The sequence below is a fragment of the Daphnia pulicaria genome, chromosome 3 (genome assembly GCF_021234035.1).
Source record: "Daphnia pulicaria isolate SC F1-1A chromosome 3, SC_F0-13Bv2, whole genome shotgun sequence".
Lineage (NCBI taxonomy): Eukaryota > Metazoa > Arthropoda > Branchiopoda > Diplostraca > Daphniidae > Daphnia > Daphnia pulicaria.
The window spans coordinates 12,256,993-12,283,115 of NC_060915.1; the positions used below are offsets into that span (position 1 = coordinate 12,256,993).

At 40.5% G+C, this 26,123-nt stretch overlaps 5 protein-coding genes, 2 long non-coding RNA genes and 1 other non-coding gene across 9 annotated transcripts in view; 4 read left to right on the forward strand and 4 right to left on the reverse strand.

Annotated features, from left to right (window-relative positions):
* Positions 1–680: 680 nt before the first annotated feature.
* LOC124328614 lies at positions 681–2,601 on the forward strand. The gene is made up of 6 exons (XR_006916360.1): positions 681–822; positions 888–1,022; positions 1,102–1,216; positions 1,300–1,481; positions 1,533–1,782; positions 2,572–2,601. It is a non-coding gene; the product is annotated as an uncharacterized LOC124328614 (long non-coding RNA).
* A 533-nt stretch (positions 2,602–3,134) lies between these two features.
* Positions 3,135–4,331, reverse strand: LOC124328654. The gene is made up of 2 exons (XR_006916424.1): positions 4,189–4,331; positions 3,135–4,095 (listed from the first exon to the last, which is right to left on the reverse strand). It is a non-coding gene; the product is annotated as an uncharacterized LOC124328654 (long non-coding RNA).
* Positions 4,332–5,352: 1,021 nt separating this feature from the next.
* On the reverse strand, positions 5,353–9,312 carry LOC124328535 (facilitated trehalose transporter Tret1-2 homolog). Its single transcript, XM_046787361.1, has 8 exons — positions 9,155–9,312; positions 8,943–9,080; positions 8,653–8,876; positions 8,334–8,584; positions 7,994–8,261; positions 7,426–7,932; positions 7,018–7,240; positions 5,353–6,166 (listed from the first exon to the last, which is right to left on the reverse strand). Exons 2-8 carry the CDS (start codon positions 9,070–9,072, stop codon positions 6,141–6,143), a joined length of 1,629 nt encoding a protein of 542 aa, XP_046643317.1. The 5' UTR covers positions 9,073–9,080; positions 9,155–9,312; the 3' UTR covers positions 5,353–6,140.
* Positions 9,313–9,827: 515 nt separating this feature from the next.
* On the reverse strand, positions 9,828–16,778 carry LOC124328480. Its single transcript, XM_046787253.1, has 2 exons — positions 16,714–16,778; positions 9,828–15,943 (listed from the first exon to the last, which is right to left on the reverse strand). The coding sequence occupies exon 2, from the start codon at positions 15,100–15,102 to the stop codon at positions 10,216–10,218; it is 4,887 nt and encodes a 1,628-aa protein (XP_046643209.1). The 5' UTR covers positions 15,103–15,943; positions 16,714–16,778; the 3' UTR covers positions 9,828–10,215.
* A 929-nt stretch (positions 16,779–17,707) lies between these two features.
* On the reverse strand, positions 17,708–17,779 carry Trnac-gca. The gene has a single exon. It is a non-coding gene; the product is annotated as a tRNA-Cys (tRNA).
* Positions 17,780–18,924: 1,145 nt separating this feature from the next.
* The window catches only part of LOC124328534 (trypsin epsilon-like), a 39,901-nt gene continuing 32,702 nt past the window's right edge, over positions 18,925–26,123 (forward strand). Inside the window, exons 1-7 of one of the 2 annotated variants that reach the window (XM_046787355.1) lie at positions 18,925–19,055; positions 19,137–19,613; positions 19,679–19,809; positions 19,887–20,016; positions 20,090–20,365; positions 20,438–20,525; positions 20,589–21,315. In XM_046787355.1, the coding sequence (XP_046643311.1) occupies positions 19,044–19,055; positions 19,137–19,613; positions 19,679–19,809; positions 19,887–20,016; positions 20,090–20,365; positions 20,438–20,525; positions 20,589–20,662 (1,188 nt within the window). In that variant the 5' untranslated portion in view covers positions 18,925–19,043 and the 3' untranslated portion in view covers positions 20,663–21,315. Of the gene's footprint in view, positions 19,056–19,136; positions 19,614–19,678; positions 19,810–19,886; positions 20,017–20,089; positions 20,366–20,437; positions 20,526–20,588; positions 21,316–26,123 lie in introns of those variants that run through there. The other variant, XM_046787358.1, reaches the window with a different exon arrangement.
* Positions 21,689–22,982, forward strand: LOC124328575. The gene is made up of 5 exons (XM_046787428.1): positions 21,689–21,764; positions 21,877–22,066; positions 22,154–22,234; positions 22,322–22,512; positions 22,588–22,982. Exons 1-5 carry the CDS (start codon positions 21,732–21,734, stop codon positions 22,711–22,713), a joined length of 621 nt encoding a protein of 206 aa, XP_046643384.1. The 5' UTR covers positions 21,689–21,731; the 3' UTR covers positions 22,714–22,982.
* On the forward strand, positions 24,798–26,091 carry LOC124328577. Its single transcript, XM_046787430.1, has 5 exons — positions 24,798–24,906; positions 25,033–25,201; positions 25,316–25,387; positions 25,482–25,666; positions 25,744–26,091. The coding sequence occupies exons 1-5, from the start codon at positions 24,883–24,885 to the stop codon at positions 25,867–25,869; spliced, it is 576 nt and encodes a 191-aa protein (XP_046643386.1). The 5' UTR covers positions 24,798–24,882; the 3' UTR covers positions 25,870–26,091.

Genomic DNA, 26,123 nt, shown 5'->3' on the forward strand with positions numbered 1-26,123 from the left:
ACTGACGCAGATTTCCGCTTAACTGGCTAAACTAAACCAACGCTTTTTGTCTCATTGCCGCAGCGGTGGTATAACGGATGTGTATAAACTCGTACAGAAGAAAAACCGTCTTGAACCGGACGTTCTGTTTAATAAATTTTTTGAGCATTGAAAAAATTAGTAATTATTGGTTTAGATAATATTTTTATTTATTACAGATATTACATCGTTATGGTTTAACATTGGTTAGGGTATAAATTTAGAGTTTGGTAGGTGTATGTTTGTGGGGTTTGAAGAATTGGAAGGTATAAGTTGGTGGGGTCTGGATTTTAGACACATCACAGTAATTCAAAATATTTTTGGTAAAATAACTAACCTGCAACACAAATGATTTTGCTTCAGAAGACATAGATTGTGAGCATGCATTTTTGGATTAAACCATTTCTTTTCTATTTTAAAGAGCACCTAGTTGGCCAGGTACATGAGTCATGAAAACTTCAGCTGAAATTATCTGAAAGCATTTAGTCAATAATGCAGTAAGAGTTTTAAGCTAAAGACTTTTATCTATTACTTAAAACACTTAAATTGTTATCCGATCTCCGTTGTTAAACTTTTTAAGTTAACTTATGAAAGTTACGATTACGACGTGTAATGTAATGTCATGTCAGTCTGTGACTGACTGACTGTGCAACCAACTTAAGATTCAAAACTAATTACTAGATGTCGCCAGTGTCGCCGATGTTGTTTTTCATGGTGAAACGAGGCGAAATGAGTGAAACAAATTGTTGCTAATTTACACTTATTCCTGTGATTTCAAATACCAAATTGAACTTCGTATCTTATGTAGGTTTATCTTTATCTAGTTTTCTTATTTTTATACTGTACCAACTTATTTCTTCAAATTCTAGATGCATACTGTCAGTCATCCAACAAGTTGACTTAGCGCTCAGTCAATTTCCATCCATTAGATCCTCATGCTGTCAAAAACCTAAAACTCATATTTGAAGCACACATATAGTGGAATACAAATGTGCCGAGATAAGGTGTTTCCCCATTACTGCTACCAAACCACTACAATTCAGATGTTCATATAACATAGGAATTCTTGCTTATTAACCCTAGGATCTTTTCTGAATCTGGCAATTTTGGTGGTGTACCCTGCAACACCATGTTGCTATGAGCATGTTGTTATGGCTGTTTTTACTTTGGTTTAGAAGGCAACCCAGCTAAGAGATAGGTAGAGTTTTATTTCTTATAGGCAAATTTGTGTAAATTTGTAAATAATGTAGAGAATTTACTTGTCCCATTATTTTCACATAGAGTTTCAGTGACATGAAGAGTGTGAAATGAACCACCTATCACCACGCTACTGCAATACTTCATGACACTTTCTTTAGCATCAGGAAATTTATCTCAACATGTGGATTAATGCTGTTAGTTGCTGTGAATTCCATTTTTACGGTTTTGTCATCATGAACTTTTCAGCGTGCTTCTTAGAAAAGGTAAAGATACTCATTTTTATATTTTCATTATGTTAAACATTTTTTTTACAGAGCACGCAGTTTCTTTGTGGAATCGTGTGGTCCTAGCACGGAGATTCTTGAGCCAACGCTGGCTTTTGTCCATGACCAACGTTCTGCTCCATCCTTATCTTCCCGACGTAAGCTCATCCAGCTTCTGCTTCATCGCTTCGTACACAAAAAACTTGTCTTACTTCACTGTCGAGTTGAAACACTTCAGTGTTCGCTTCCGTGCCGCTGTTACACACCTGCAGTCACTCACCACGGACGGGATTATGCCCAGGTACCCGACAATTTACTTATTTTCGTAGATTATCTATTCTAATTTTACTTGTGTCTGTAATAATTCCGAAATCAGGCCCTACTTGCGCGCAAACGCAGTGTTACTTGGACGTTTTTTTTTCTAACGCTCGATGGCTTTTCAGCTGTCAAAACAGTCAATTTCAGTTACTTTAAAATCTCTTTAAACATTTATCGGCAGCTGTTGTATAGAAAATTTTTAGGGAAAACTGACGATAACTATTCCACCAACAAAGCTCACTTGTTAGATTTTTAAATAATGTGTTTTTTTTTTTACTTCCGGTTTTCTCATTTCAGTCAGTAGTTCAGTAAATATTCATTCGAGGAGCAAAAGAACCACATATTCGTAATCCTCGTCAAATTTGTGGTAAAGTTCATGTTATCTTTTTAGCGTATTCGTACTTCCGGTTTTGAGAATTTTCCTGAACTATAGTTCAGGAAAATTCTCGATTTTGGCCAAATTTTGGATTTCGTTTGAATCACATCTAATCGACCCCAAATTTCATGGATATCACGAATATGTGGTTTTATTTGACGACAGCTCAATGGTTGAGGCGCTGTGGTTACTTCCGGTATACTTCCGGAAAATTTTCAAAAAACTAGCAAGTGAGCTTTGTTCTGTTTACAGTTCTAGATATTGCAAGCTTGATTTTAAATTTAAAAAATTGCAACTTTAAATCTTTGAGCTAAAAAACCTGATTATTATTTCTATCTGTATTATGTAACTTTTATTGGCATGTCAATAAATAAGAATTGTTTTTTCTTTATTCAGGTAATGCAGAGGAAACGTCGAGAAGATGGAGTCCCAAAACATCTCCGGTATCTCCAAAATGTCAGCGCGGACAATCATTTGTTGTTGGTAATATGTTTTCGTTTGTGTTAGTTAACCCGTTGGATGCCACGCCTTTGTTCTCCCCTAGCTCCTTAGCACGGGCCGCGCTGTTCGGTCTCGTGGTTTACATGCCGCGGGGTCGGACAGTCGCACCAGCCCCAGATTCGCCGAAAGGCCCCGTTAGGCAGTGCACCATAGGGAATTCCCCCTTGTCAATACGGTGATGGATTCTAGAGGCGTGCATTCCATCTTCTCCTGTCACCGTGTCAGCCCGGACTTGTCAGCAATGGCAAGTCCCACTTTGGTCATGGATCCTTCAGACGTGGCGCGTAGAGTAGTAGAAAAACAACCTACGGGTTGTATGGCGTCGCAGCCAACGGGTTGATTATGTGTATGTATGTGATTGTAAAATGTGGTGGAATTGTGGGTGGAGGTGGGACAATAAAGCAATTCCTTTTAAAGTTTTTTGTTTGCTGTGTCTTATAATTTAAAATAAAATCATGTTTAGCACTTCACTTGTATATTTCTTAAAACTTTGAAGTTTTACACAAGTTATAGGCAGAAGTGACTGATCATCTCCAGACTCTTTAAATAAACTTATATGAGGAACCAAACACTATCTGCAACTCCTGTGGCACAGCAATTTAAGGAGAACACCAGCACAGCTACTTCAGTTATTTTTCTTCAATCCTGTATCAGCTCCATCTCTCAACTGGAAACAAGCTGCAAAACCACTGCACATTGAACAGCACAGGCATAGTTAAGTATCACACCACTTCGGTAGCATGACACCAGCACCAAGGAAAAGCCAGTTTAACTTGATGCAAAAAGATCTTTCACTCAGCATAGGCTACAACTACGGGAACATAAACAATAAACCTATAACCAAAATTAAATGAATTAATCCTAAGAATCAATGGAAATGCTGCCTGAAAAAGACAAATAATTAATGCACTTTATGTTGTTTTCAATAGTTAACCCAAATATTCTGAAATCTTTATCTCATAGAATTGTTGAAACAAGATGTACATATAACTAGATGACTCATACAAGATTTAAATACAAATTCATTAGCCCTATTTACTCTCCACTGATCAAAATATTCTTTCTGTATCAACCTATCTTGTGTACACCCATTTCCCTTTACAGAATCCATAACTAAATACATGGTAGAAAGAAAGAACTGTCATTGATGAAATCCAACAATTTTAAAACTAAACAATAGAAGCTAAGACTTCAACTGGCTGTTAATCCTACTTGAAAAATTCAATTACTATTGAAGAATGAAGTCTCATGTGAATGTGATAATTACAAGTACATAGCTAAACTAGATATTCTCTCAGAATCTGACTGAGACAATTGAAAGTGTACTGTCCTGGTTATTGATGTAATAGCAGGGGAAATCCAGCTGCGGTTGGAACCCATGCAAAAGTAGCAGCACGATCTCCATAATCTCACCGTAAACTGCAATGAATAATAGCAAATTAATAATTAAACTGTACTTTGAAAGAAGTGATAAAGAACTATTCAAAGGAAGTTGAATCACTAAATTAATACTCGTAAACATTAGTTGATTCTCAATATTTCTCTGCCAATGGAAGTTGAGCATTATATGCAATTATATGCAAGTTGCATAAGAACCAGTAGTTGGGGAATGATATCACGATAATCAACCCCCTAAAAAGCGAAAAAAGAGGAGAAACTTTCCTTCCTTGGAACTTGGGAAATACGGCCAGGCATCCTAAATGCTACATCCGCAGAAATGTTGAATACGTAGGCAGGCGAGAGATTAAAAAGAGCGTCCACGTGAATACACCACTCACATGGGTGTACAAGACGAGGACAAGAGGGATTTAAAGAAGAGATGACCCGACGTCAGTTGATTCTCCAATCAAACAGGATGCTAATTATCTGCACTCAGAAATGAAAAACATGTAATGAAAAATATTTATGGAAACCATACAATAAGTGAAATGAGCTAGTGGGTCAGCAACAGCAACTAATCATTTGATTTTAATTAACAAGTGAATGTAAGATTTGTAGGCTAAGTAGCACACTGCACGAATGCAAGGTGTGCACTTTTTGAATATGTAACATACATACACAGCGATAATGGTATCACAAAATAAGTATCCTGTCGATGAAACTGAGATGTTCGCTGACTTGCATCAAACCAGCTCAAAAGAAAAGATGAATTTACATTGTGCATACAGCAAGTTACTGCCACACATTAACTTGGGGCTTACATGACAATTGCTTTTCAAATTTCAAGAATCAAAATTTTACAAGTTTGGGTCTGTGTTACTCTTGGAACTCTTCTAAATGAAAGCCCCCATAATCACACTATTTTTAATACCAGCTTCTTTTTATTAATCTTATCATGCTATGTTATTTACCTGCTCAGCGGTATCAAGTGTATCTGTGAAAAGAGACATGAGACAAGACGTAACGACTCGACGACCACATTTAATTCGTAGAATCGTAGGTGTTCTGCTATTTTTCTGGAGCCATTAACGACGTTGCCAAATGTACTTCTATTTCCTTCCGAGTTCCCCGCCAATTTTAAAGAAAATTTGAAAAGTTCTCTGAAGTCGGGTAGAAAAGACAATTTAGATTTAGAATATCATATACAGCAATTCATTCACACACAGGGGGCACCCGGGTTTTAACCGGGGATATTCCGATCTGCAGTCGGATGGAATAAATTTTCTCACAAGTTAATAATAGTGGAATTAAATTAATATCTTCAATAGCAAATGTATTTATATTTAAATTAGCAAAGAAAGAAAGAGACTAAGAAACTCAAATTATCACTAATCTGATCACCAAGTGAATCGTTTCGCTAACTCTTCTACCACAGCCAACAAGACTGCTGAACGTGTTTCCTTACGGCCAGTGATTGAACAGATTGAACCGATAATTAAAAATGTTATAACCAGTCAAAACAACTGACAACAGGTAAGGATAATGAGATTTGTTTTTGCCAGTGTGTGCGATCTTTGGAGAGACAATTCAAATTGCATTTTTACTTATAATTGGCAATTGGCACACACAGGACGGGCAGGGACGGGCCAGTTTCGGCTATTCCTACCCCGGTCAGGCTTCCGCCACAATTCGCGATCCTGAAGGTAACATGGCCGGTTCTTGGAGTTATGTCGACGCTGATGGTAACCTGGTCCACGGACACGGCTGACGAGCGAGGTTTCCTCGTCTCTTTATGCACCATTGGTAACGGATAAGACGCTTGCCAGGTAAGTGGCACTTCACAATTTTGATATGAATCTAAGGATTTGTAATAACTCGGGTTGGTCGGATCTAATAGAACGACAGCGGAGGTCTGCTGGGCGCTGGTCATTGAAGATACCAAAGATGACTGATGCCCTTACAAGCAAATCGTCGTCGTCAGCTACGGCGATGGTACGTAAAATCTTTCGATTTGTTGAAAACAGTTAAAGTTCATTCTGTGCGTGATGAAAATGAGTAGAATGCGCCAAGGCCATCCACGGCGTCTATGCGAAAGTGGCGTCGTTCATACCTTGGATAGAAAAACACATGTAAGGAAATAAGGCACTCGAGATTCACGCACCCCTACCACCCCGACTGGCACTACTGAAAAACCGGACGCAATTATGCTAATGTTGGGAAGTCCATTTAGACCTGGATGCGAATCCAAACAGCAGTTGAAATCGTGGAGCAGATTTAATTATTTGATCAATGAGTTTTTAATGTATTTAATCAAAATTGTTGAATTGGATGTTGATTGATGTCTTATTCAAATACAACCGAACCTTTCAACAGCATTACAAATCTAAACCTGATTATTCTTGTTGAGTCTCTGGCCAATCGTGGAATGATTAATTGATTACATTTGAATTGATTATGGACTGGTAAATTGAACGCGATCGATCATGCCATAAACAGTTGTTCATTCGTAGTCTGACGGCGTGAGTCAATCGCCGACCTTGCGACCAGACTTTTATGCCCTTGGATTACGTAATCACAATATCGTATGTAGTTGGACTGGTTTACGTCGACATAATCTAATTAAATTCACAAGGGAGCACTAAAGAAACGCAATGACGGACTAACTGACGAATACTTTTTGTACTGAGGAGCATCGTTGATTACTTCGACTCAAATCCTAATAGCGGCTTATTACGTTAACGACCTAGTCTCTGAAAATGATTGTTTTTAGTCCCTTAAACTATTTAAATTGATTTTATGGTTTCAATTTCGATCAGATTTTGGGCCCCGAACGTTTCAAAGTGTTACTAGGCACGTACTTCATGAACGAGTCAGGGGTGTGACATTATTTCAGGGGGAATTTGATTCAATCACTCACGTGAGTACAACAATAAATAACAACAATAAATAAAGAAGAGTTACCTATACGTTGACTGAATTTTAATTTCAGTACAACGACATCGCCATCCTGACGTTGGGAGTCGCCCGTTGTTTTCACTTCGGCCATTTCACCCGTCTGTTTACCTCCGGCGGGATCCAGCGACGAACCAGATGGCCACTGCCAAGGGATGGGGACGGACACAGAAAAAAGGGGAAAATTCTGATTCCCCTCCGTCACATCGCTATTCGCATCATTTCCAACTCTCTACGCAGAAAAATTTAAAAAAGAAATTATACAAATAAGCGCTGATTTGAAAATAAATCAAGTTCAAGTTCACGACTTGTACCGGAAAAATTCATTCTAAGGCGTGCATTTTAATTCATTTAAATGATGAAATATATTTCTGAATTGCATAGTTCAGTAATATAATTATTTTTGCTACTTTCAACCTGCATGATGACATCCACGCAATTACTATGGTTATTGCTACGACAGTCTGGACTTTTATCGGAGCGGAATAACTGTTCCATCTCTTCGAGTGTTTTGCCTGTCGTCTCCGGCAGAAGGAAATAAACAAAAGCGGCACTCAGTAAAGTACATCCGGTGAAAAAATAGAAAGTGCCGTCTTTGCCAAACGCTTGTGACATGTCAGGGAAAAGTTGGACCATGGCAAAAGTGCAAAAGAGATTGAAAGAAGAGCTGATGGCTCCCAGTGATGTCCGGTGGCGAGCGGGAAACATTTCGCCCATGATGATGAAAGGAACGTTACTCATTCCGCCGGAATAGGTGACGAAGAAAACGATTAGAGAGGCCAGTGGCAGCCAACCAAAGTATCGAGTCGCTTCTTTGTCGCCCCATTGGCGTTCGAAATAGAAAAACGTTCCCATGGTAGCCAAAGGCACTGAAGAAGTGATGGCTGAACCGAGGAATAGCATCCGCCTTCCGCATCTGTCCACCTAATAGCAGATGAACTAGTTAATCGTTTGATTCGATTCAGACAACGAGTGAGTGCCTTACCAGAAATCCGGATGCGATGGTGAAAACCAATTGGACAGCACCGACGATAATTGTGGCGTATTTTTCGTCCATTGTGCTGCCAACTGCCTGAAAAATGTCGTCCGCGTAGAAAACGATGGCGTTGATTCCGGTCGTCTGCTGGAATAGCATGACACCCAGTGAAATGCCCAGGGGTTTGACGATGGAAGTAGTTGATGCAGGATCATTGATATTGATCAATCCTTGATACTCTTTAATCCTCTTCATTTCAGCCTCAATGTTGGTACCTCTGTAAAAAAATTGCATATAACCGATAACCTATTTTCCTTTACCCAATTTTAAATAAAAGTGTAGTGAATACTTTCCACGGAGGAACTGAAGCGATTGCCGAGCCTCTTGTTCTCGGTTGTTTGACAGAAGCCAGGAAGGAGATTCGGGCATCACCATGGTACCGAAGAGGAAAAGAACTGGTAAACAACAAAAGACCCATGTGAGAAGGTGCCAGTCGACAAATATCCCGACTAAGTAAGTTGTCCAAACGCCCAGAGCCATTGCAGATATTGTAGTTGATCCAAGTCGACCACGAATTTTCGGAGAGGCGCACTCACTCACCTATTTTTATCAATAAATCGCGTTGTTATTAGAGAATATACACCCAAGTATTACAGCACAATGCTTACGTAAATTTGACAGACGGGGATGGTAGATCCGGCGGCGAAACCCATCAGGAATCGGCCAGCGTACAACATGGATTTGTGTTTCCCGAAACTTGCCAATGCGGTGATGAGAAAACCGAATACGAAGACAAAGTAATGGACGATCAGAGCCTTCTTCCGGCCGTAATACTCCATTGGTTTGATGATGAATAAGGAACCGAGAACAGCTCCTAGCAACGGGAACGAAGCTGTCATAAAAAAAAACAATTTTACTGTCGTTAAACTGGAGCAGAATTGATCTTTGAAATTGTTACATATCCACTGGAGGTCTGACAGAGACAATTCAAAGTCTACTGTCCGGTTTAGTGATGGGATAGCAGGAGAACTCCAGCCTCGGACGGAACCCATGCAAAAATAGCCGCAAGATCCCCATATTGTCACCATCAACTGCACTGAATAATAAGAATAAGTGGACAAGCAAATGAAAAATAAGCCATCTAAAACGGGAGATAATTGGATAACTCACCTGTGGTAAAATCTGGATAAAACTCTTCCACCAAACTTTGCCCACCACCATTGTTGTGGTGAAAAGTGATCAAAGAGTAAGAATACCTGTGGCCGAATCGGTAACTAGAACTACAGAATGTTAAGCCAGAGCCTTCTGGCGGAAAAAGAAGCGCGTGATAAGGCCATGATTGAAGTCACGTAGAGAGCGTTTGTTTTTCCCCAGATTACAACAGAACAGCCGATCTAGTCACGAGCTGCCAAAAATTTCCCTAAAAAATAAAAAAGGAATGACGCGAGTAACATATTAAGGTTCCCCGACCATTCTCAATATTTTACCTTTAAGTACGGTGTTGTTTTTAGTCGTAAGTCATGCGGATGTCTGAATCCGGTGGACGGCATTTAGCATTTTTCTGAACATCTTCCTGTAATTATTTGTCATTAATTCCTGTTGTTTCTTTCGGTCTGCGCTGTGAATCAACAGAAAAAGGATTAGATTATGAGACGATGTTTGGCATACACAAATAACTTTTAGTTTACCTGATTAGAGTCAATGATCAATGTGGCTCACAAACCTACAAGGAAAATTTGATTATAAATTAATTGTGCATATTGTTTAGAGGTAATTATCAAATTAAGATTAAGATTTTAAAAATGATAATATTAAAAGAAAATGAAATGTTACTCATGTTTTCTTAATGAGCGGCGCTACTGAGAAATTGAGCAGCCGATATTGTATTTCAGCATAATTTCCGGGTACACATGAATTTGGCAAGCAAACAGAGCAATGACCAGCTTGATTTTGGCATCTTGACTAAATAAAAATTACTCAATAGGATAAAGAAATAAGGGAAACTGGACCTGCCAGACTCCACTGTTCAGACATCTGCTCAAAGTGACGCCACGGAACGGCCCTTTGTTGAGCGACAATCCGGCTTGACATGCGCCTCGAGACTGCCAGCCGACAGTATCCGGCATAGTCGCAGGCTATTCCGGGCACTTGGAAACAGGTGAACGACACAGTGAACTGCTGCAGGGTATCGATTGGAGATCAGAAATGCTTGGTGTAGCGGTTTTCTTTTATTACATTAGACATCCACTTGCGGCTGCAATGAGGCGGATTTCTCGACGATCAGACTCTTCCAGATGAGACAGCATGATTTCGACTAGACTCCGGCGGTGCTTTGAAGCCAAGTAAAAGATGACATTTGTAGATCCGGATTCATCTTCGTACCTGTGCGTCACCAGCTCTTTCACTTTACGTTTGTTGAGTTTCGTCGACACCCAGGACAAGAACTGGCCCACTCTGCTGGCCACAACTTCTTCGGCGTAGAAAAAGTCGAAACGGAATTGGTAGCACCAAATACTGCGCGTTCTCCCGTCGTAGTCCTCGTGCGGGAACAAAAGCTCGTCAACCAAAGCTGAGAATTGGAGAGTATTGGAAAGATGACCGGCGTGATCCAGGGCGAACTCCAAAACTTTCACCCGGGTCTGGATGACAGTGTTAGGCGACAGAATTTGTCTGAAGGGGATCATGACGTAATGCAACAGAGAGGGCATACACTCCATCATTCGCCAGATGACTTCCTCGTCTTGGCTTTCCTTAATAAAATCAAAGAGCCGGTAGACGAGACTCTTTTCGCTGTACATCAACAACGAATGGGTGAGCGATGGCAAAAAACCTGTAACTCCACCGATATCACAGAGTACCAGTCTTTCTTTACCCTGAACCGATTTATCCCAGGCACATTTTAAAATGTGACCGAAATCGCTCTCGAAGTTATTGCACGGGAAATCTTCTGCACTCAGATCCAATAACAGCAAGCGATCCCAGTAACTATTATCTTGACCGTTGCTGTCGGAAATGATGGTCTTGATGAAACTGCGCATTTGGGTTCGATCAAAGTGACTCAGGTGGTGACGTGAGAGCAAATGGAAGCCCTTGGGAAGGTCGATATCCAGTAGACATTTCGTCCATTTTTCGACTCCGTCTACCGACACCATTTGGCTGAAAGTTTCTTCCTCGACGATGCGTAGTGCCTCCAGGGTAGTAGAGTCTTGCAAAACGATCTCGTTCAACTGCTGGTATCCGGTAGTTCCGTCCGTGCCATTAACAACGATTTCGGCCAACGTTTCGAACCATTCCTTGTTATTCAAAATAAATTTTTTTAGTAGGAAAACGAGAGGGCGCTGCCCCATAATTTCTTTGACAGACGTCAGAATCACCCGGAACATTGGCAATTTCAGGAAGCGAATGGCAAACTGAGTGGCGTTGTAGATCATTCCATTGGGGGAGACGTAGAAATCTTGTAGCTGTTTCAAGGGCAATACCTTCATAATTACAAGTTCTTTGAAGAAAACCAGCAGTTTGTGGCAGATTTCTTCGTGACCGAAGGCGGCCGCCACGAAAAATGAAGTAAATTCTTGACTCTCACGAAAAACCAGGTCAACTACCACTTCCTTGGCCGTCTTCTTCACTTCTTCATTGGTTTCAGCAGATGACAAACTATGGCGAAGCGTTTGCAGTATGCGATCGACAGCTCTCACGTCACCGCGGAATGCAGCTCGGTCGAGTCGGGTCATTCGGTACTGGTCCCGGGCCAATAGCTGATGCAAATTAGTCGACACAACGTCCGTTTCGTCTAGTGATAGAGATGGTTCGTAATAGCGTCGAAACACTTCCGGATCCCGCAGGAGCACTACATGAGAAAGTGCCTCCAGCACTCTGATCCGTCCAAGATTTCGTAGGATAACCACCGTCTTCTCTATTTTTCCATTCAGTTGAAAGCTCCCGAAATGCGACTCGGTTATGTTGAACGTAGCCTTGAACAGGTTGAGAAACGAGGGTTCGCTGGAGTAGGCGGATGACAAAAGTTCAAGATACTGCTTCAGTTCGCTGTCGTAATAATCGTTGCACATGAAGAAGTGAAGGGCAAATTTTATTTGCTTTTCTGCATTTGAACTTGGATCTTTTAAAATTCGCTTCAAAGTCGCCAGGTTCTTTCCCATAAAGTCGAGAACAAGTTTCAGGATCTTCTTCTTTTCTACTTCATTCCAAAACAAATCGTCCAGGTAGATTTGCATGGGGTAGTACAAAATGTGATCAAGAATGGTGTTCAATTCGGACTCGCTGGGACTACTAAAATAGCTGAGTAATCGCTTGTAGGCTTCGCTACTTTGCTCGTAAAAGAATTTGCTGCTGACACGAAACAAAGAGGACATACTTTTTCGAAGTTTAACCGGCTCGATCATCATATCGAGACAGTCGCAAATGAATTTGAAGAGGCTCGTATTCCTCTGATTGATGGGCACTTCCAAAATGTTAGGATCCACAACGTAAACTGATTGCCGTTTGTTGATAATGCCATTCATAAAAGATTTAAGGCGTTCAGGGAATTTGTTCTTGAGGCGTTTGTCGATGATGTTGCGCCACTCTTCATCCTCGTCGACTAACTCTGCCAAAAACGAATCGAAAAACATTTGGACGCCATCGTAGATGCCGTTATTTTTCGTCATCACGACACTGAAAATCAAATCACGAACGACGGCCTTATCCAAAAGCCCATTGTGTTTTTCTTGATCCAAACTGAATCCTTGGAAAAAGAATTTTGCCACCAAATATTCGGCCAAGGTTCGATGCAGGAATTGAACTTTTTCGCCGTTATGAAACGTCAAGCCAAATTTGAGACCGCATTCGGCAATGGCTTTTTCCTCGGCGGCCTTTTCGAATTTTGACTGGTGCTGCGAATTGGGTGGGCACAAGAGATTCACTGTCCCCTGATCGGTGAAAATCGTCTCGATGGCCAATTTGGTCAGGTGAAATTCGATCTTCTTGATGAAACTGTCAATAGCGTAGGCCACTATTGGGTTGGGAGCTGACACATTGATCTTTTCTTGGAGAAACACTCGTCGTTTCGTTTCCATCAACCGATTGTACATGGTGGCCAGATCGAATTTCTGTCCGTCCAGCAGTTTCTGGATTTCACTGTCGTTTCTATTTTCTTGTATTATTCCCTGTAGGTCTGACTGGAAGCACTCGGCCATTAAGCGACACTGCAATGGGATTCCGATGAAGGATTTCTCCTTTTCCTTCAGAGTATGCGACACACGTTGGACGAAATACTCGGAAAACTTGCGGATGACGACGGACTTGTCTTCCAGCTCCTTCAGGTTAGTTTCCCAATACTCGGACAGGTAATCAATCTGGTCCTTTTCGGTGAAGTTTTCCAGACTGTAAGCCAATTGAGACAACTGCAACTGCAACTGGTCCATCATGTGAGGCCGAGTAGTGACAAAGAGTTGAACCGATTTGTTGGCGATGATGGCTTTCATCAGATGAATCGCTTTCTCTTGAAGTTGACTGCTGATTTCATCAAAACCGTCCAACATGACGACGACCCTATTGTCACCCATCTTCAGTTGGTGCCTCAATAGCGAACGGGAAAACGCATTTTCACTGTCTCGGATGTTGAGTTCGTTGACGAAAAAGTCTATTGTCGTAGAGAAATCCTCCTCATCTTCTTCGTTGGACGAGTTATCCTTAATTTTGGGTTCAAATTTCGATAGAATTTCGCAATGATCGACCAAATTAATTCTACTGATCCAGCGAGTTGGTTTTGTTTTCTTGATTGCTTCACAGTAGTGAGATAATACCGTCGACTTTCCGGTTCCGGCACCACCAGAGATGATGACGGCACTATTTTTCCACTTCTTGTCAAAAATCAACTCGTCTTCTGAAATGATTGCGTTAGCCGGAAGACCCAAGGTGCTTCTATCACTTAATTTAATTTTAATCTTCTCCCACATCTCCACTTTTCGTTCTTCACTGGCAGACCATTTGATGGCACCTTTGGCATTGACTTTGCATTCGGACATGAGGAGAGTTTTTGAACATTTCATGTCTTCGGCCAAATTCTCCCAAAATTTGCTGTCAAACTCGAACGGTAACGCCATCCGCCTCTTGATGTAGAGAGATCGCTCAAACCGGGTCGTATTGAACGACGGCACGACGATTTTATTCTGCGCCACCAACATCTTGATCGATTCCCAATCCAATACATTTTCAGCCTTGTCCGGCGGGATCAGGTCTCTGACGGGCATGTCTTTTCCCTGGAATGAAACCTTTTTCGACAGCAAAACATTTTTGAAATTTTCGCTGAGTTGCCCGTAGCTGATGACGTCTTCGTTGATGAGAAGTTGCGGACGGACATCGGTGCCTTTTTTCACGATTAACAAAATTTTCTTTTCTTCGCTATCGGCCACGAGATTCACGTACTTGTCGTAGCTGATGGGACTGTGATCTTCGCAGACGATTACAAGAAGATGATGAGCTTTTCCGTTGCTGAACATTCTCCTCAGATCTTGAAAGTCTTCCTTCTTCTGTGCGTGTTTCGATGAAATAACCATGTAGCTGTCGGTGAACTTGAAATTGGGAAGGGTCTTGATGGCCGCGATGACTTTGAGAGCTGAGAAATCTGGCCAGTCGGTCTTCAAGTAGTTGATTTTTAATTTATCGGACGATGTCAGAAAAGGTTTCAATTTCTCGGCCATTTCCTGAGTCGTAGTGTCGGTTATTTCTGCGATTTTATTGATCTGATTTCCGTAATCGATTAAAACCGAACGGCGGTTCTGATCCACCTTTTCTTGAATATCATCAAGAATACGAATACCCTGGTCTGATGTCATCCATTGGGAATCTTTGTTCTTGAACCAGTCGAGCATCGTGTTAGAAAAGTGATTGAATTGCACGTCGCTCACGAGTAGATTGTAATACTTCCCCAGCTCGTTTTTCATAATGGCGTCTAATTCCACTTCGTTTGGAGTGTTGACAGCAAAGACGAACTTGTCCAAGAAACTGTCGATTTCTTCCTCGGGACCAGATAGACACTGAACTTCCTCGCCAATTCCGAACCCGTCGTCGAGCTTGAAGGTGCAGCTTTTCCAGTCTTCTTTCCAAATCAATTTTCGCATGGAAAAATCACGGAGAATTCTTCGTAATTCGTTGGCATCGCTCGACAAATTTTTCCCATAAATGAAATCCGAGTGGAGCCTTTGAGTTGTCAAGTCGATGACCTTTTCCTTCACCAAAGCCAAATGGCAATTTTTGATGAGCTCATGAGTCAGGGACAGGCAGATGTTTCTCGTTTCAAATTCAATTAACTTTTTGGCCAGCGAATATAACTTGGACTTTTTCGAGCTTTCTGTTAAGTTCTTGCGCAGCACTTCCGTATTTTTCAACTTGTGACGAACTGGCACTTTTCCTCCCGGCAACTTTTCAAAAGATAAAATCTTATCGGACGGATCGTTGTGAGGCACCAACTCAATTCCATAGGCGTTGAGATTAGCTTCGTTGAAATTAATGTTAGTACAAATGATGACGTCGTCGATTTCTTCCGGGCGACGGCCTTCACTTCCATTTAGAATTTCACGGCAATAGGAACGGTAATACTTTGAAACGCTGAAATCTCCGTGATCGTCGTCCAGCAGCGCTTCCGACGTTATCTGATTCTTGATCTCGTTTTGCTTGTGCTTGGCTTGTAAAAATCGATAGCGCCACTGATGGTGGTCGCCACCTGTTGACACTTGATACTTGAATACTAGGTCGTCGAACTTACCGCCTTCGTGGGCAACTTCCGTGCCCAAATGAAACTGGTATTTGGCAGTCACTCCCCGAATCAAAAAGAGACTAGACAATTTCAATTGGAATAAGCTGCCGGCAATGGGCCTGTTAATAGCCTTCGTTGGGGAATTCGGACTGCCCGAAACCGTAAGTCTCTCCACATCCAGAGTATCGGTATCAAGGTCGTCAGATCTACTAGCCATTTCGGAGAAATCAGAAATGCTATGTTAGCACGGAATTTAAATGTTGGCACAAATTTGAAATCACTGTGTTAATGTCAGGGTTAAAACGACAAGCAAAACAGCACTTCACACTTGCTACAAACAAATTGTTACACACAACATATTTAATTTTGTCAATGTTTAAAGAAGCTGAAATGCAGAGGTTTTAACACTGACGTGTCGGTCGAAGAGCGAACGTCTGACTGAATGCTTCTCTGGTTTCAGCGTGGAGAGAGTATGAGGATTGCTTACAAACAATAGCCAAAGGGAGGGGTCGCCAGGGAATTCTGTAACCGACATCTAGTGTTAACTTTTGAAGCCTGTGTACCGAAAACGAAGTAGAGAAGTGGCCCTTTCATACCAGAAATAACACAAATAGCGGGTCTTTTAAAACTGACACACAAAAAATTTTATGAGCTTTCTTTTGTTTCTAAAATTAATGTAAGTCCCTGAATCAAAAACGACCTTTCATTGATTTCATCTTTACTTGATCTAGTTTACTAACGACTGAACTGTTGTTACGCAATTTTTACCGCTGTTGACTCTTTAAAGGGCGATCCTGAATGCAGATAAAGGATCAATATAATTGAAAAGCTAACTGGATAATTACAAGATTTGTAATGAGATTTTCGCCTACCGTTGGTTCGATATCAGAATCACACCTCTACATCGGGCCATAACTTTTATGTAACAATAATCAACGCCACCAAATGGGAGGGAAGAAAGGAAAAAACTTCCTACCTTGATTCCGTGAAACACCGCCAGACACGGACGAGTGCTCCACAGTCCGCTTGCAGAAAAGTTGGATTTCAAGTGAGACGGGAGAATGGGCGTCCTCGTAAATTCACTCACGAAAATGTGAAGGGGGAAGAAGTGGTCATCAATCAAACAGGATGCTGTTTACCAACATGAAGAAATGAAAACAATTACAGAAAATAACTACGGATCAAAACTAAAGGAAATGAGATGGAGGCTGAACATTCATTTTTGATAAAAAAAAATATGTTAATTGTTTATACAACAAGCTGTGCAGATGCAATTTATCCATCACTCAAATATATAGCAGAAGATCAGAGGAATAATGGTAGTCCAAAATAGTTACCCTGTCGATGAAACTGTTGCTGATGACAGGCCATTACTAGCACTATAGCAAAACTGGCATGTATTGTTGATTTGTTGTTGATGATGAATGCTGTCTCAGACATCAAACCTTTTCAAAGGAAAAAGATGAATTTAAATCATGAATTAAGTAAATGGCATATGCAAACCCTTGCAATGACTTGGGGCTTACACAATAATTGCTTGTCAAGAAGACAAGAACCATAATTTAACAAGTTTGGACCTAGTTACTCCTTGAAATGAAAGCCCCCATACTAATCATACTTTATTATTATTGGTTTTATGGTTATTTTACCTGCTTAACACAACAGCAATTGAATCTGCAAAGAGAGATGAGGCACGAGAACGACGATCACATTTTTTGAATATTTACAGCAGATTTGCAGCCATTAGCGTCATTGCCAAATGTACAGACTACAGATACTTCTGCTTTCTCACAGCCTCCCGCCAATTTTCAAATAAACATTAAGGCCGAGACTCGGCTAAGATTAATACAAGAAACAATAATAATTTGGCAAGGGGATCATTTTTAAACAGGATTCAAGTTACTACATTATGTTAACTTATACTATTCAAGTTTTACATGCATTCCGTTAGCAACACTTCAATCGATTGCAAGGGGCAACCAGATTTGAACTGGGGACATTCCGATCTGCAGTCGGATGCTCTACCACTGAGCTATACCCCCCTTATTTTATCACATACACTCAGGATTTTTGAACACATGAAATTGGTGTGCAATTTACCCATGTAATTTTAAGTATCAGGCTTAAAGCTAACAATGCAAGGCAACCAAACCAGGGGGTTTTATCATGTGTTGTCTAAGACTGTTTAATAAAGTTAAAAAAGCTTACCGTAAAGTTCGTACTGTCTCGTCCCTATTTCACCGTCAATTTTTAGGTAAGCCAGCCAATTCAACAAAAATGTTAATTGGCGTCTGTAATGAGATCAACAGTTCATTAAACAATTATTACCATGTGGAAAGGGGAGAAATCAAATCAGTATGTTCTTAATACAAAACAACAAAGACTGCCAACTGTAAATCTATCTTTACGGTATGGCAAAATTAGACAAGAAAGAAAAAGAAACAAGAATATCAGTTACTATCACGTTGATATGATCAGCAGGTAATTTTGTCGCAAGGTGAAACGTTTCGCCAACTCTAAAGCCAAAGTCAGAAGAGCTGCGGAACCTGTTTTTTTTCATGGCCAGTAACAAAGTAAAAGTGAAAAATCTTCTAACCAGTCCCAAACTGGCAACCGATAAGGTTGCCAATAAGATGCGTTTAGCCGAATTGGTGTACGAGAGACAATTGCTACATGATATGTCTTGCGGTTCCACCAATTCCGCTTGCAACTAAAAATAGTAGGCTACCAAGGATTAACGCTAAGATAGTGCAGAATTAAAAAATTCTTATTTAAAAAAGAAACTGTTACATAGGCTTTTAATTTTGACAATAATTACATATTTCATTCTTCTTAAAATAAAAAAAAATCAAACGTGATCTGCATTCCAATTTTAAATGACCATGAAAACTTTCGAGGACGAATTGACTTTACCATAACCTCTGACAGGATTGGAGCTGTCTAGTGATAATGACCAAAGCTATTGGCGTAGCTCAATTCCAGTTCTTTCTTTTTTTCTCCTTGTCGTTGTGATTCCCGTTCTAGCCGTTACTAACCCGATGTTCACGACTTACGGGGAGTTCTGCATCATCGTTTTTTTCAATCTTTTTTTTTTTTAAATTTGGTACTCCATATCTGGGATCCTACCGCCATGCACTGGGCGTGGTCATTAACAAAGACGAAAAAGTCGAATACTGTTGGCAAATTATCGATCACGAAACTTGCAACTCAAATCAAGTTATGTCGCGCGGATGAGTATAAAAGAGTCGGGTCCATCACAGGGCAAATCAGCTTCGTCGTCCAACAGCAGCTCCAGAAGCAACTACAATGAAATCAACGGTAAGCATATTTTAGAATTAAATGAATTAAATGAAAAAAGTCTTAACAATTAAACTGATAGAAAAAATTCCTTGCATGTAGATGTTATTGACGGTATTGTCCTTGTTGGTTGTTGCTGGTACTCAAGCTAAGAATGTTGGTACTCTTCCGGAGTTACCCGACATTACCTCAGCTTCGCTACCCCGGAAACAATGGCAAACACAGGACGGGCAGGGACGGGCCAGTTTCGGTTATTCCTACCCCGGTCAGGCTGCCGCCACAATTCGCGATCCTGAAGGTAACATGGCCGGTTCTTGGAGTTATGTCGACCTAGATGGTAATTTGGTCCGCGCCACCTACACGGCTGACGAGCGAGGCTTCCTCGTCTCATCCACCAACGAAGGTCGAGTAGCTCCTAATGTCCTATCCGACCTCAGCAAAGTGAGTACCGCTCCGATAGTTGGCGCTTGCAACGTAGTCCGTTCAGATATCAAAACACCCCAGGCCAAGCTCAGCTCGTCTAGATTCGCCAGAATGGTTGGGAGTAAAGAAGCTTCCCCGAATGAATATCCTTTCATGGTAAGTTGACACATTCTCGATTGACGAATGCAAATCAGCCCATTTCAAATCAATTTGTACTACAGGTGGCATTGGTCGAACTGGAAGGCAACGACTTGGAAAACCCAGTCTACGATTTGGCCTGCGGTGGATCACTGATTAGCCCGACAAAAATCCTGACAGCCGCTCACTGCGTCACCCAGGACGACTCTGCCAAGTAAATGGTCTAAACAAAAGGTCTCAAATCAAAACAACGTTGCTAATAACCGTATATATAATCATCGGATTCCACAGACCGATAGACGCTTGGCGTTTCCAAGTCAGACTCGGCATCCACAAGCAGACCATGGCCGAAAACGACGCCGAGCAAACGCGCAACGTCCTTAAAATCAAAATTCACCCAGACTATGACGATAAGTCGCTTGTAAGTCGCTATCGCTCCATTTCTTTTGCTGTCGACCAATTAACAAATATCAAGTTTCTCGTATAATTTTAAGGATAATGACATCGCCGTTCTGACGCTGGACTCACCTGTAAAGTACACGAAGAAGGTCGCTCCCGTTTGCTTGGTGCCGAAATGTTTTGATTCTAATGAACTGTCCGTATTCGTCATGGGCTGGGGAAACACGGAAACGGGCGGCAGCAATTCCGATGTTCTCAGGCACGCCTTCATGCAAGTGGTCGACAACAAGCAATGCAAAATCGATCTCGAAGACAATAAACTTTCCAACAATGTGCTGTGCGCCTATTCTGAAGGACAAGACGCATGCCAAGTAAGTCGCATTACCAATGGACATGGAGAGACATTTTATCTTATACCTTTGGCTGATTTGCGGTTGATTTAGAACGACAGCGGAGGTCCGGCGGTTATTGAGTTGTTGGACGACGCTAAATGTCGTTTCATGCAGGTCGGCGTAGTCAGTTACGGCGATGGTACGTGTTCAATATTTTGATTCATTGAAATAAGAATTAATTCTGTACATGCCGGTATCCTAGAATGCGCCAAGGGCACCCCAGGAGTTTACGCAAAAGTGTCGTCCTTCTTGCCTTGGATTGAGGAGCACATCTAAGCGTGAGCCCCACTCACGATTCACGGCTGGCCCTAATTGAAAACAGGCGCGACTTTACTGATGTTGTGGATGCTGCCATTTTGACCTGGATGGGAATTCGAACAGCAGTTAAAGTGGTGGAACATTATTTTATCAAAAGTTGTTAAATTTACTTTATAATCATGTAATTGCTCGTTTCGGTGATGATTGACGTCTTATTATACAGCATTAAAGGATTTGCGTTTTGCCCGATTACTCTTGTTGAGTTTTCAATTGGGAATTATGGGATGATTTAACAGATTACACACAAATTGATTTCGTATATTGATCCCGATTGATCCAATGCCAATAAACAGGATTAATGGACATTGGGAACGGATGGACGCGAGAAAACAGCAGCCAATCGGTACCCCTTGAGGCTTTACGGCCTCGCCTCAGACACGCAAAAGTCCCCTGAAACATTACAATTAACCAATCAATTAAATAGATTGAATCGCCAACAGGATTTCGGACGTCTCCATAACCATACCACTTTTATTACTTCTAATTTTAAGTAATTTATCTACAAAACAGCAGCTGCATCACGTATATTATGAAGGAATGAGAGACAATCACATTATTGTAAATTTTACTATTTCCCGTGGAGCCATTAACGCCGTTGCCAAATAAACTTTTGTTTCTTCCCGACCTCCCCGCCAAGGCAATTTTTAAAAAAGAAAAAATGTTCATTAAATGAAAAAAAAAAAAAAATGAAAAAATTATGAAATTAAAATTATATTTTTATTTGATAATTCTTACACTCAAATAACGACAGATTCGAACGACAACTCCTCGCAAACCAGTTTCAATTAAAGTGGCAGTGGCACTCAGTAATCATCTACACTTATCTATTGTCCAAGGAGGTTTTTCCAGATTTGGAGATACAAACCAAACAAAGTTAGACAAGAACCAGAAGAAATTGGCGAGCAAAAAAAAAAAAATAAATAAATAGTATGAAAATTAAGTAACTCCCTTTTTCCGACAGCTATATAAAGCCGCACATTCAAGTGGGAACTTCAGTGGAGACTTTGGTTCTTCGCCAAGATTAGCTATGAAATTCTCTACATCAGTTTCATTGCTTTTGGTATAATTTTAATTATTTTAACTTTCTGCCTATTTTCGTATTATCACGATTGCATAGTTTGTTTCGTAAATTGTCCTATATTATTTCAATCTATGTATTATCACAAATTAAGGTGGCGACGGTTTGCTGTTCCGTCGTGAATGCAGCCGAAGAGAAATTGCCATTGGCAGCCGTTGCCAATCGCCAATCCAGGCAAATGTTCTTCATGCCTCCACCACCGCTATTTCATTATTACAACCCCTATGGAAGTCAGATACTGTTGCCGACAGAACAAGATCAAATTGACCCCGGGCAGTTTTCAGGTATAATTAATAGGAATACACAGATTTCTTGATGCACCTAAATTAAAACCCTATATTTTAATGGTAATTTATCCATAATGTCAAAAGGCGATTCCAAATCGGACATGGTGATGGGAAAAATAGTAATGGATACAAATGAGGTAATCACCTTATCTCCAGATAGCACACGTAAGCTGAAAATTGATTCCTTTAATAGGCTAATACTGGTTTTCCGTTGATTTGTGCGTGTATTTTAATTTTCTTTAACACATACAGTGTGCAAAGTCTCTTCAGCCTTCACTCTCGGCTTTATCCCTTGCATAAAATCAACAATTGCGGCGACAGGAAGTATATCCATCACTTTTACAGCTGCACAAATAGCTGCTGTAACAATCGCGCCACGGAAGCCGAGATATACCAAAGTGAAAATCACATGTACCGATCTCGTCGATGTTGTTGTTTTCACGGTAAGTCTGATTAAGTGTCAAATTGTTAAGTTCCCAATTGTACAGTTTTTGCTCTCGTTTTGTTTGGATCGACAGAAATCCGGCACGTTACAAGCAACGGGCATTAAGGAAGTAACTGCAGATAAACCAGCACTATTGGTAGCGACTGTAGCCGATACCAAGACTAGCGGCACGTTGAAATGCAAGTGGTCCTCACTTTAATCACTCGACGTGTGCTACAATAAGAACAGCAGAGCTGCTAATATCTATATGCATATAGTCTAGCTCCACTTGTCCGTGCAATCTAAATCAAGAACACAATCAGCGATTTAATATTGTCGTTGCTGTGACGGTCGATGGGCTGTATAATTTAAATTTATTTAGCACCAGTGGCGTTGTAGGCCTACTTGTCTGTTTGATACTTATAAAAATATATAAAAATATAAAAATACATTTATTTGAAAACTTCAACAATAAAATGCTTGCATGTTTATTTGTTTTCAATCTATAATAATAATTATAAGGAAAAAAATGTTTTGGAGTAGAGATTGGCTTATACTGTAGACTCGACAAGGTAAAGATAAGCGTTATAAGTAATAAGCGCTAAAAGTAATAACCGCGAGTAACCGAGGTGGCCTGTATAAAGTTTGTTGACCGGCCAACTAATACATATATAGTCTTGCAAAACTGGCAGCCCTGCTGGTAGTTAATTCAAATTCGTTGAATACATTTCCACAGTCAATCTCATTTTCTTGACTTTCGTTGTAAGACCATAAATAAGTTCTTATTAATTGCTGTGTTTCGTCGAGAACAGCTGTTGGTTACAATCGCGACTTTTCCAAAATTAACGTCGATGTTTATAATATTTATACCATCATATGGATGACGCTGTAGGTGGGCTGACCATGAGTACCAAGTTCAATTTTAAAACAAAACTGATATTACCGGTATTTTGGCATGATGGGCGATCTTTTTTCATTTTGAATAATCAATGCATTTGCAGACTTCAACAAACCCGGGGAAATATTTTACTTTGGAGACGCAACATAAACCGGTGCTGGTGGAAGGTGCCAACGCTCTTCGTTCCATTCGCGTTGACCATCTAAGTACAGAGCAGAGACAGTCTTAAACCTTGAATTTCCAAATATTTGAAATTTCAAACTTCACCTTGGAGTTGGACAGCCATCAGCCAACGCACGCAGCATGCCATTAAACTCTTAGTTATATTCTCGCTTGTTAAGGGTGTCGTAAACACGTTTTTGGAATAACTGATATTCGACGGCGAATATAATTAATTGATATGCGCGATTTAATGCTGTTTAAGTTTTCTCCTTTTTTCCCCCGACAGTTTGAGCCCAAAACGTCCCACAATTTCAATGAAATAATAAAGAAAATGTCGAATCGCACAGTTGACTCGCCATTTGAAAGAGCGCCAGCCAGCGCTATGACCGAATCAAAATCATTTGTTGCAAATGTCATACGACAGGTTATCAAACGCACGCGTTACCTACACCATGTTGAAAACGGTCAACTGTCGCTGTGGCAGAACTCCAAGATTGGGAGTTTGGGAAAGACGCAAATGAATTCAGCAGCAGTTCCTATAACGCCTTATCGGAAATCTACATACCCGCTGGCAGACGAACAATAACAGGTTCATTAGTTTTGCCAAACCACAATAAATATAAGGAAAGTCTAGACATTGGCTCCAAGCATGATTCGTTATACAGCACATGTTAACAAATTTTAACTGCGTCCATTTAATTCATATGGGAATTTCGACCGGAAGAATGGATTGCTATATCATCAATGTGAAAAATGAATCAGTTGATAGAAAAGCATTTATCAATTTATAAGATTAGTAATACCATTAATCAGCTATTATAGTTGGAGGGTCTGAATAATTATTATTCTTTTGGATTGCTTGAAGTCGACAGACTACGGACTGACGTTGAAATTGACGATAGCAAACAAACCAGTTTTGTTTTTTGTTTTTGTTTTTTCAAGTTGGATCCGACAGCATATACATTTAAGATAAAGTACTTTTACAAAACCTTTTTGGATCGATTCAAATCAACAGAGTGTGGACCGAAATGAAGTTGGCGTGCAAACAAACCCGTTTCCAAGTTGAATTAACAATTTTATACCAAACCTCGAGATATCCAAATCACTCAAATATGGAGATGAGAGACAAAGTTAATGAAAAACCAGTCTAAAAGTACGACGAACGAATGCGCAATTATAGAAAAATAATGATTTTTTAAATTTTTTTTTCACTCCCATTTGTATCCCACGCAAAAGTTCCAACCTCCCGACAGGTATAAAATGCCACGCATCACTTCAATCGACACTTGATCACTGAGATCTCTCGTCCACGCGTCCAACTTTGCAGCAATGGCGTTTTCGACTTCACTTTTGGTATATTTTAAAATTAATTCTAATTTTCTAATTTTATGTTGCTGTTTAATTCCGATTTTCGCGTTAAGCTTGTATTATTAAACCAAATTGCTGGTTCTGAGAATGTCCATTATTTACAAATGTCAGGTTCTGGCCACGGTTTGCTGTTTCGTCGTGAATGCAGCCGAAGAGAATCTGTTACCCGTTCCTTCCGGGACCAGCCATCGCCAATCCAGGCAAATGTTCGTCATGCCTCCGCCGCTATTTAATTATTTCAATCCCTATGGGTCTCAGATGATGGTGCCAGCAGCACAAGGTAAATTTAACTGAAACACACGTATAGGCCATCTATTTCGTTGTATACATAGCTTAATTTTTGGTCATATTTTCTCATTTGCATATTCTGATATGTATTTCGCTAATGCCAAAGGCGGCTATGAATCGGAAATAGAAGAAAGGCAGAATCCAGCTCCGGAAATTACTATAGCGCCATCAGCTACATGTAAAAAGCCGTCCTTTTTTTAATACTCCTAGACATTTGTTTGATTGCAGCATACATATATAGTTCCTTTGTGCATTTTCATTTCCTCCAACAGCGTGCCTCGCTAACTCCCCCACCGCCAGCAATTGTATATTGGCATCCAGCGCGGCGAGAGGATCTCTTAAGGTTACGTTTAGTGCAAATTCCCAAGGTGTTTTTTTGTCGATCGGGCCGAGCAAGTATTATTTTAGAAAAGTGAAAGTCACCTGCGATACCCTCACGAATGTTAAAGTCTTCACGGTAAGTCTGCTCTCGTGTCAAATTGTCCATTCAAGTATTTAGCCGCATGATGAGAGACTGTTTCGCTGTTTCCGTAGAAAACCACCGAATTATCAGCAACGGTTAAGGAAGCGCTTGAAGATAAACCAATCGTGTTGGTTGCGATTTCCAACGCGGCCAACGGCGCGACCGGCGTATTGCAATGCAAATGGACCTCACAATAATCACTCGACGTGCTCTACAGCAAGTACACAACAGACCTGCTTAATGCTTATACTTATATCTTTGCATAGTTTTTAGCTTCGCTTGTTGTATGTTATCGAAATCAAGAGCTCAAACAACCATTTAATGTTGCCGTAGCTCTCGATATCGACGGGGCTTATTTAATTTTACACTGAAGTTCAAATGTCGATGTAATATTTAAAAAGAGTAGAAGAATACATTGATTTGAAGAAAAGAAAATAACGTCTTGTGTTTC

What these genes read in the sequence shown, in the direction of transcription:
- LOC124328535 (XM_046787361.1), bottom strand. Translation starts at nt 9,072, where the DNA reads ATGGTGACAATATGGGGATCTTGCGGCTATTTTTGCATGGGTTCCGTC. An exon ending in GCGTGGATGTCATCATGCAG is followed by an intron (nt 7,241 to 7,425) that starts GTTGAAAGTAGC and finishes TTTTCTGCGTAG; the next exon opens with AGAGTTGGAAATGATGCGAA. An exon ending in AAAATTCAGTCAACGTATAG is followed by an intron (nt 6,167 to 7,017) that starts GTAACTCTTCTT and finishes TTTCTATCCAAG; the next exon opens with GTATGAACGACGCCACTTTC.
- LOC124328480 (XM_046787253.1), bottom strand. Translation starts at nt 15,102, where the DNA reads ATGCGAAAATTGATTTGGAAAGAAGACTGGAAAAGCTGCACCTTCAAG.
- LOC124328575 (XM_046787428.1), top strand. Translation starts at nt 21,732, where the DNA reads ATGAAATTCTCTACATCAGTTTCATTGCTTTTG. An exon ending in TGACCCCGGGCAGTTTTCAG is followed by an intron (nt 22,067 to 22,153) that starts GTATAATTAATA and finishes TAATGTCAAAAG; the next exon opens with GCGATTCCAAATCGGACATG. An exon ending in CTTATCTCCAGATAGCACAC is followed by an intron (nt 22,235 to 22,321) that starts GTAAGCTGAAAA and finishes TAACACATACAG; the next exon opens with TGTGCAAAGTCTCTTCAGCC.
- LOC124328577 (XM_046787430.1), top strand. Translation starts at nt 24,883, where the DNA reads ATGGCGTTTTCGACTTCACTTTTG. An exon ending in GATGGTGCCAGCAGCACAAG is followed by an intron (nt 25,202 to 25,315) that starts GTAAATTTAACT and finishes CTAATGCCAAAG; the next exon opens with GCGGCTATGAATCGGAAATA. An exon ending in TATAGCGCCATCAGCTACAT is followed by an intron (nt 25,388 to 25,481) that starts GTAAAAAGCCGT and finishes TTCCTCCAACAG; the next exon opens with CGTGCCTCGCTAACTCCCCC.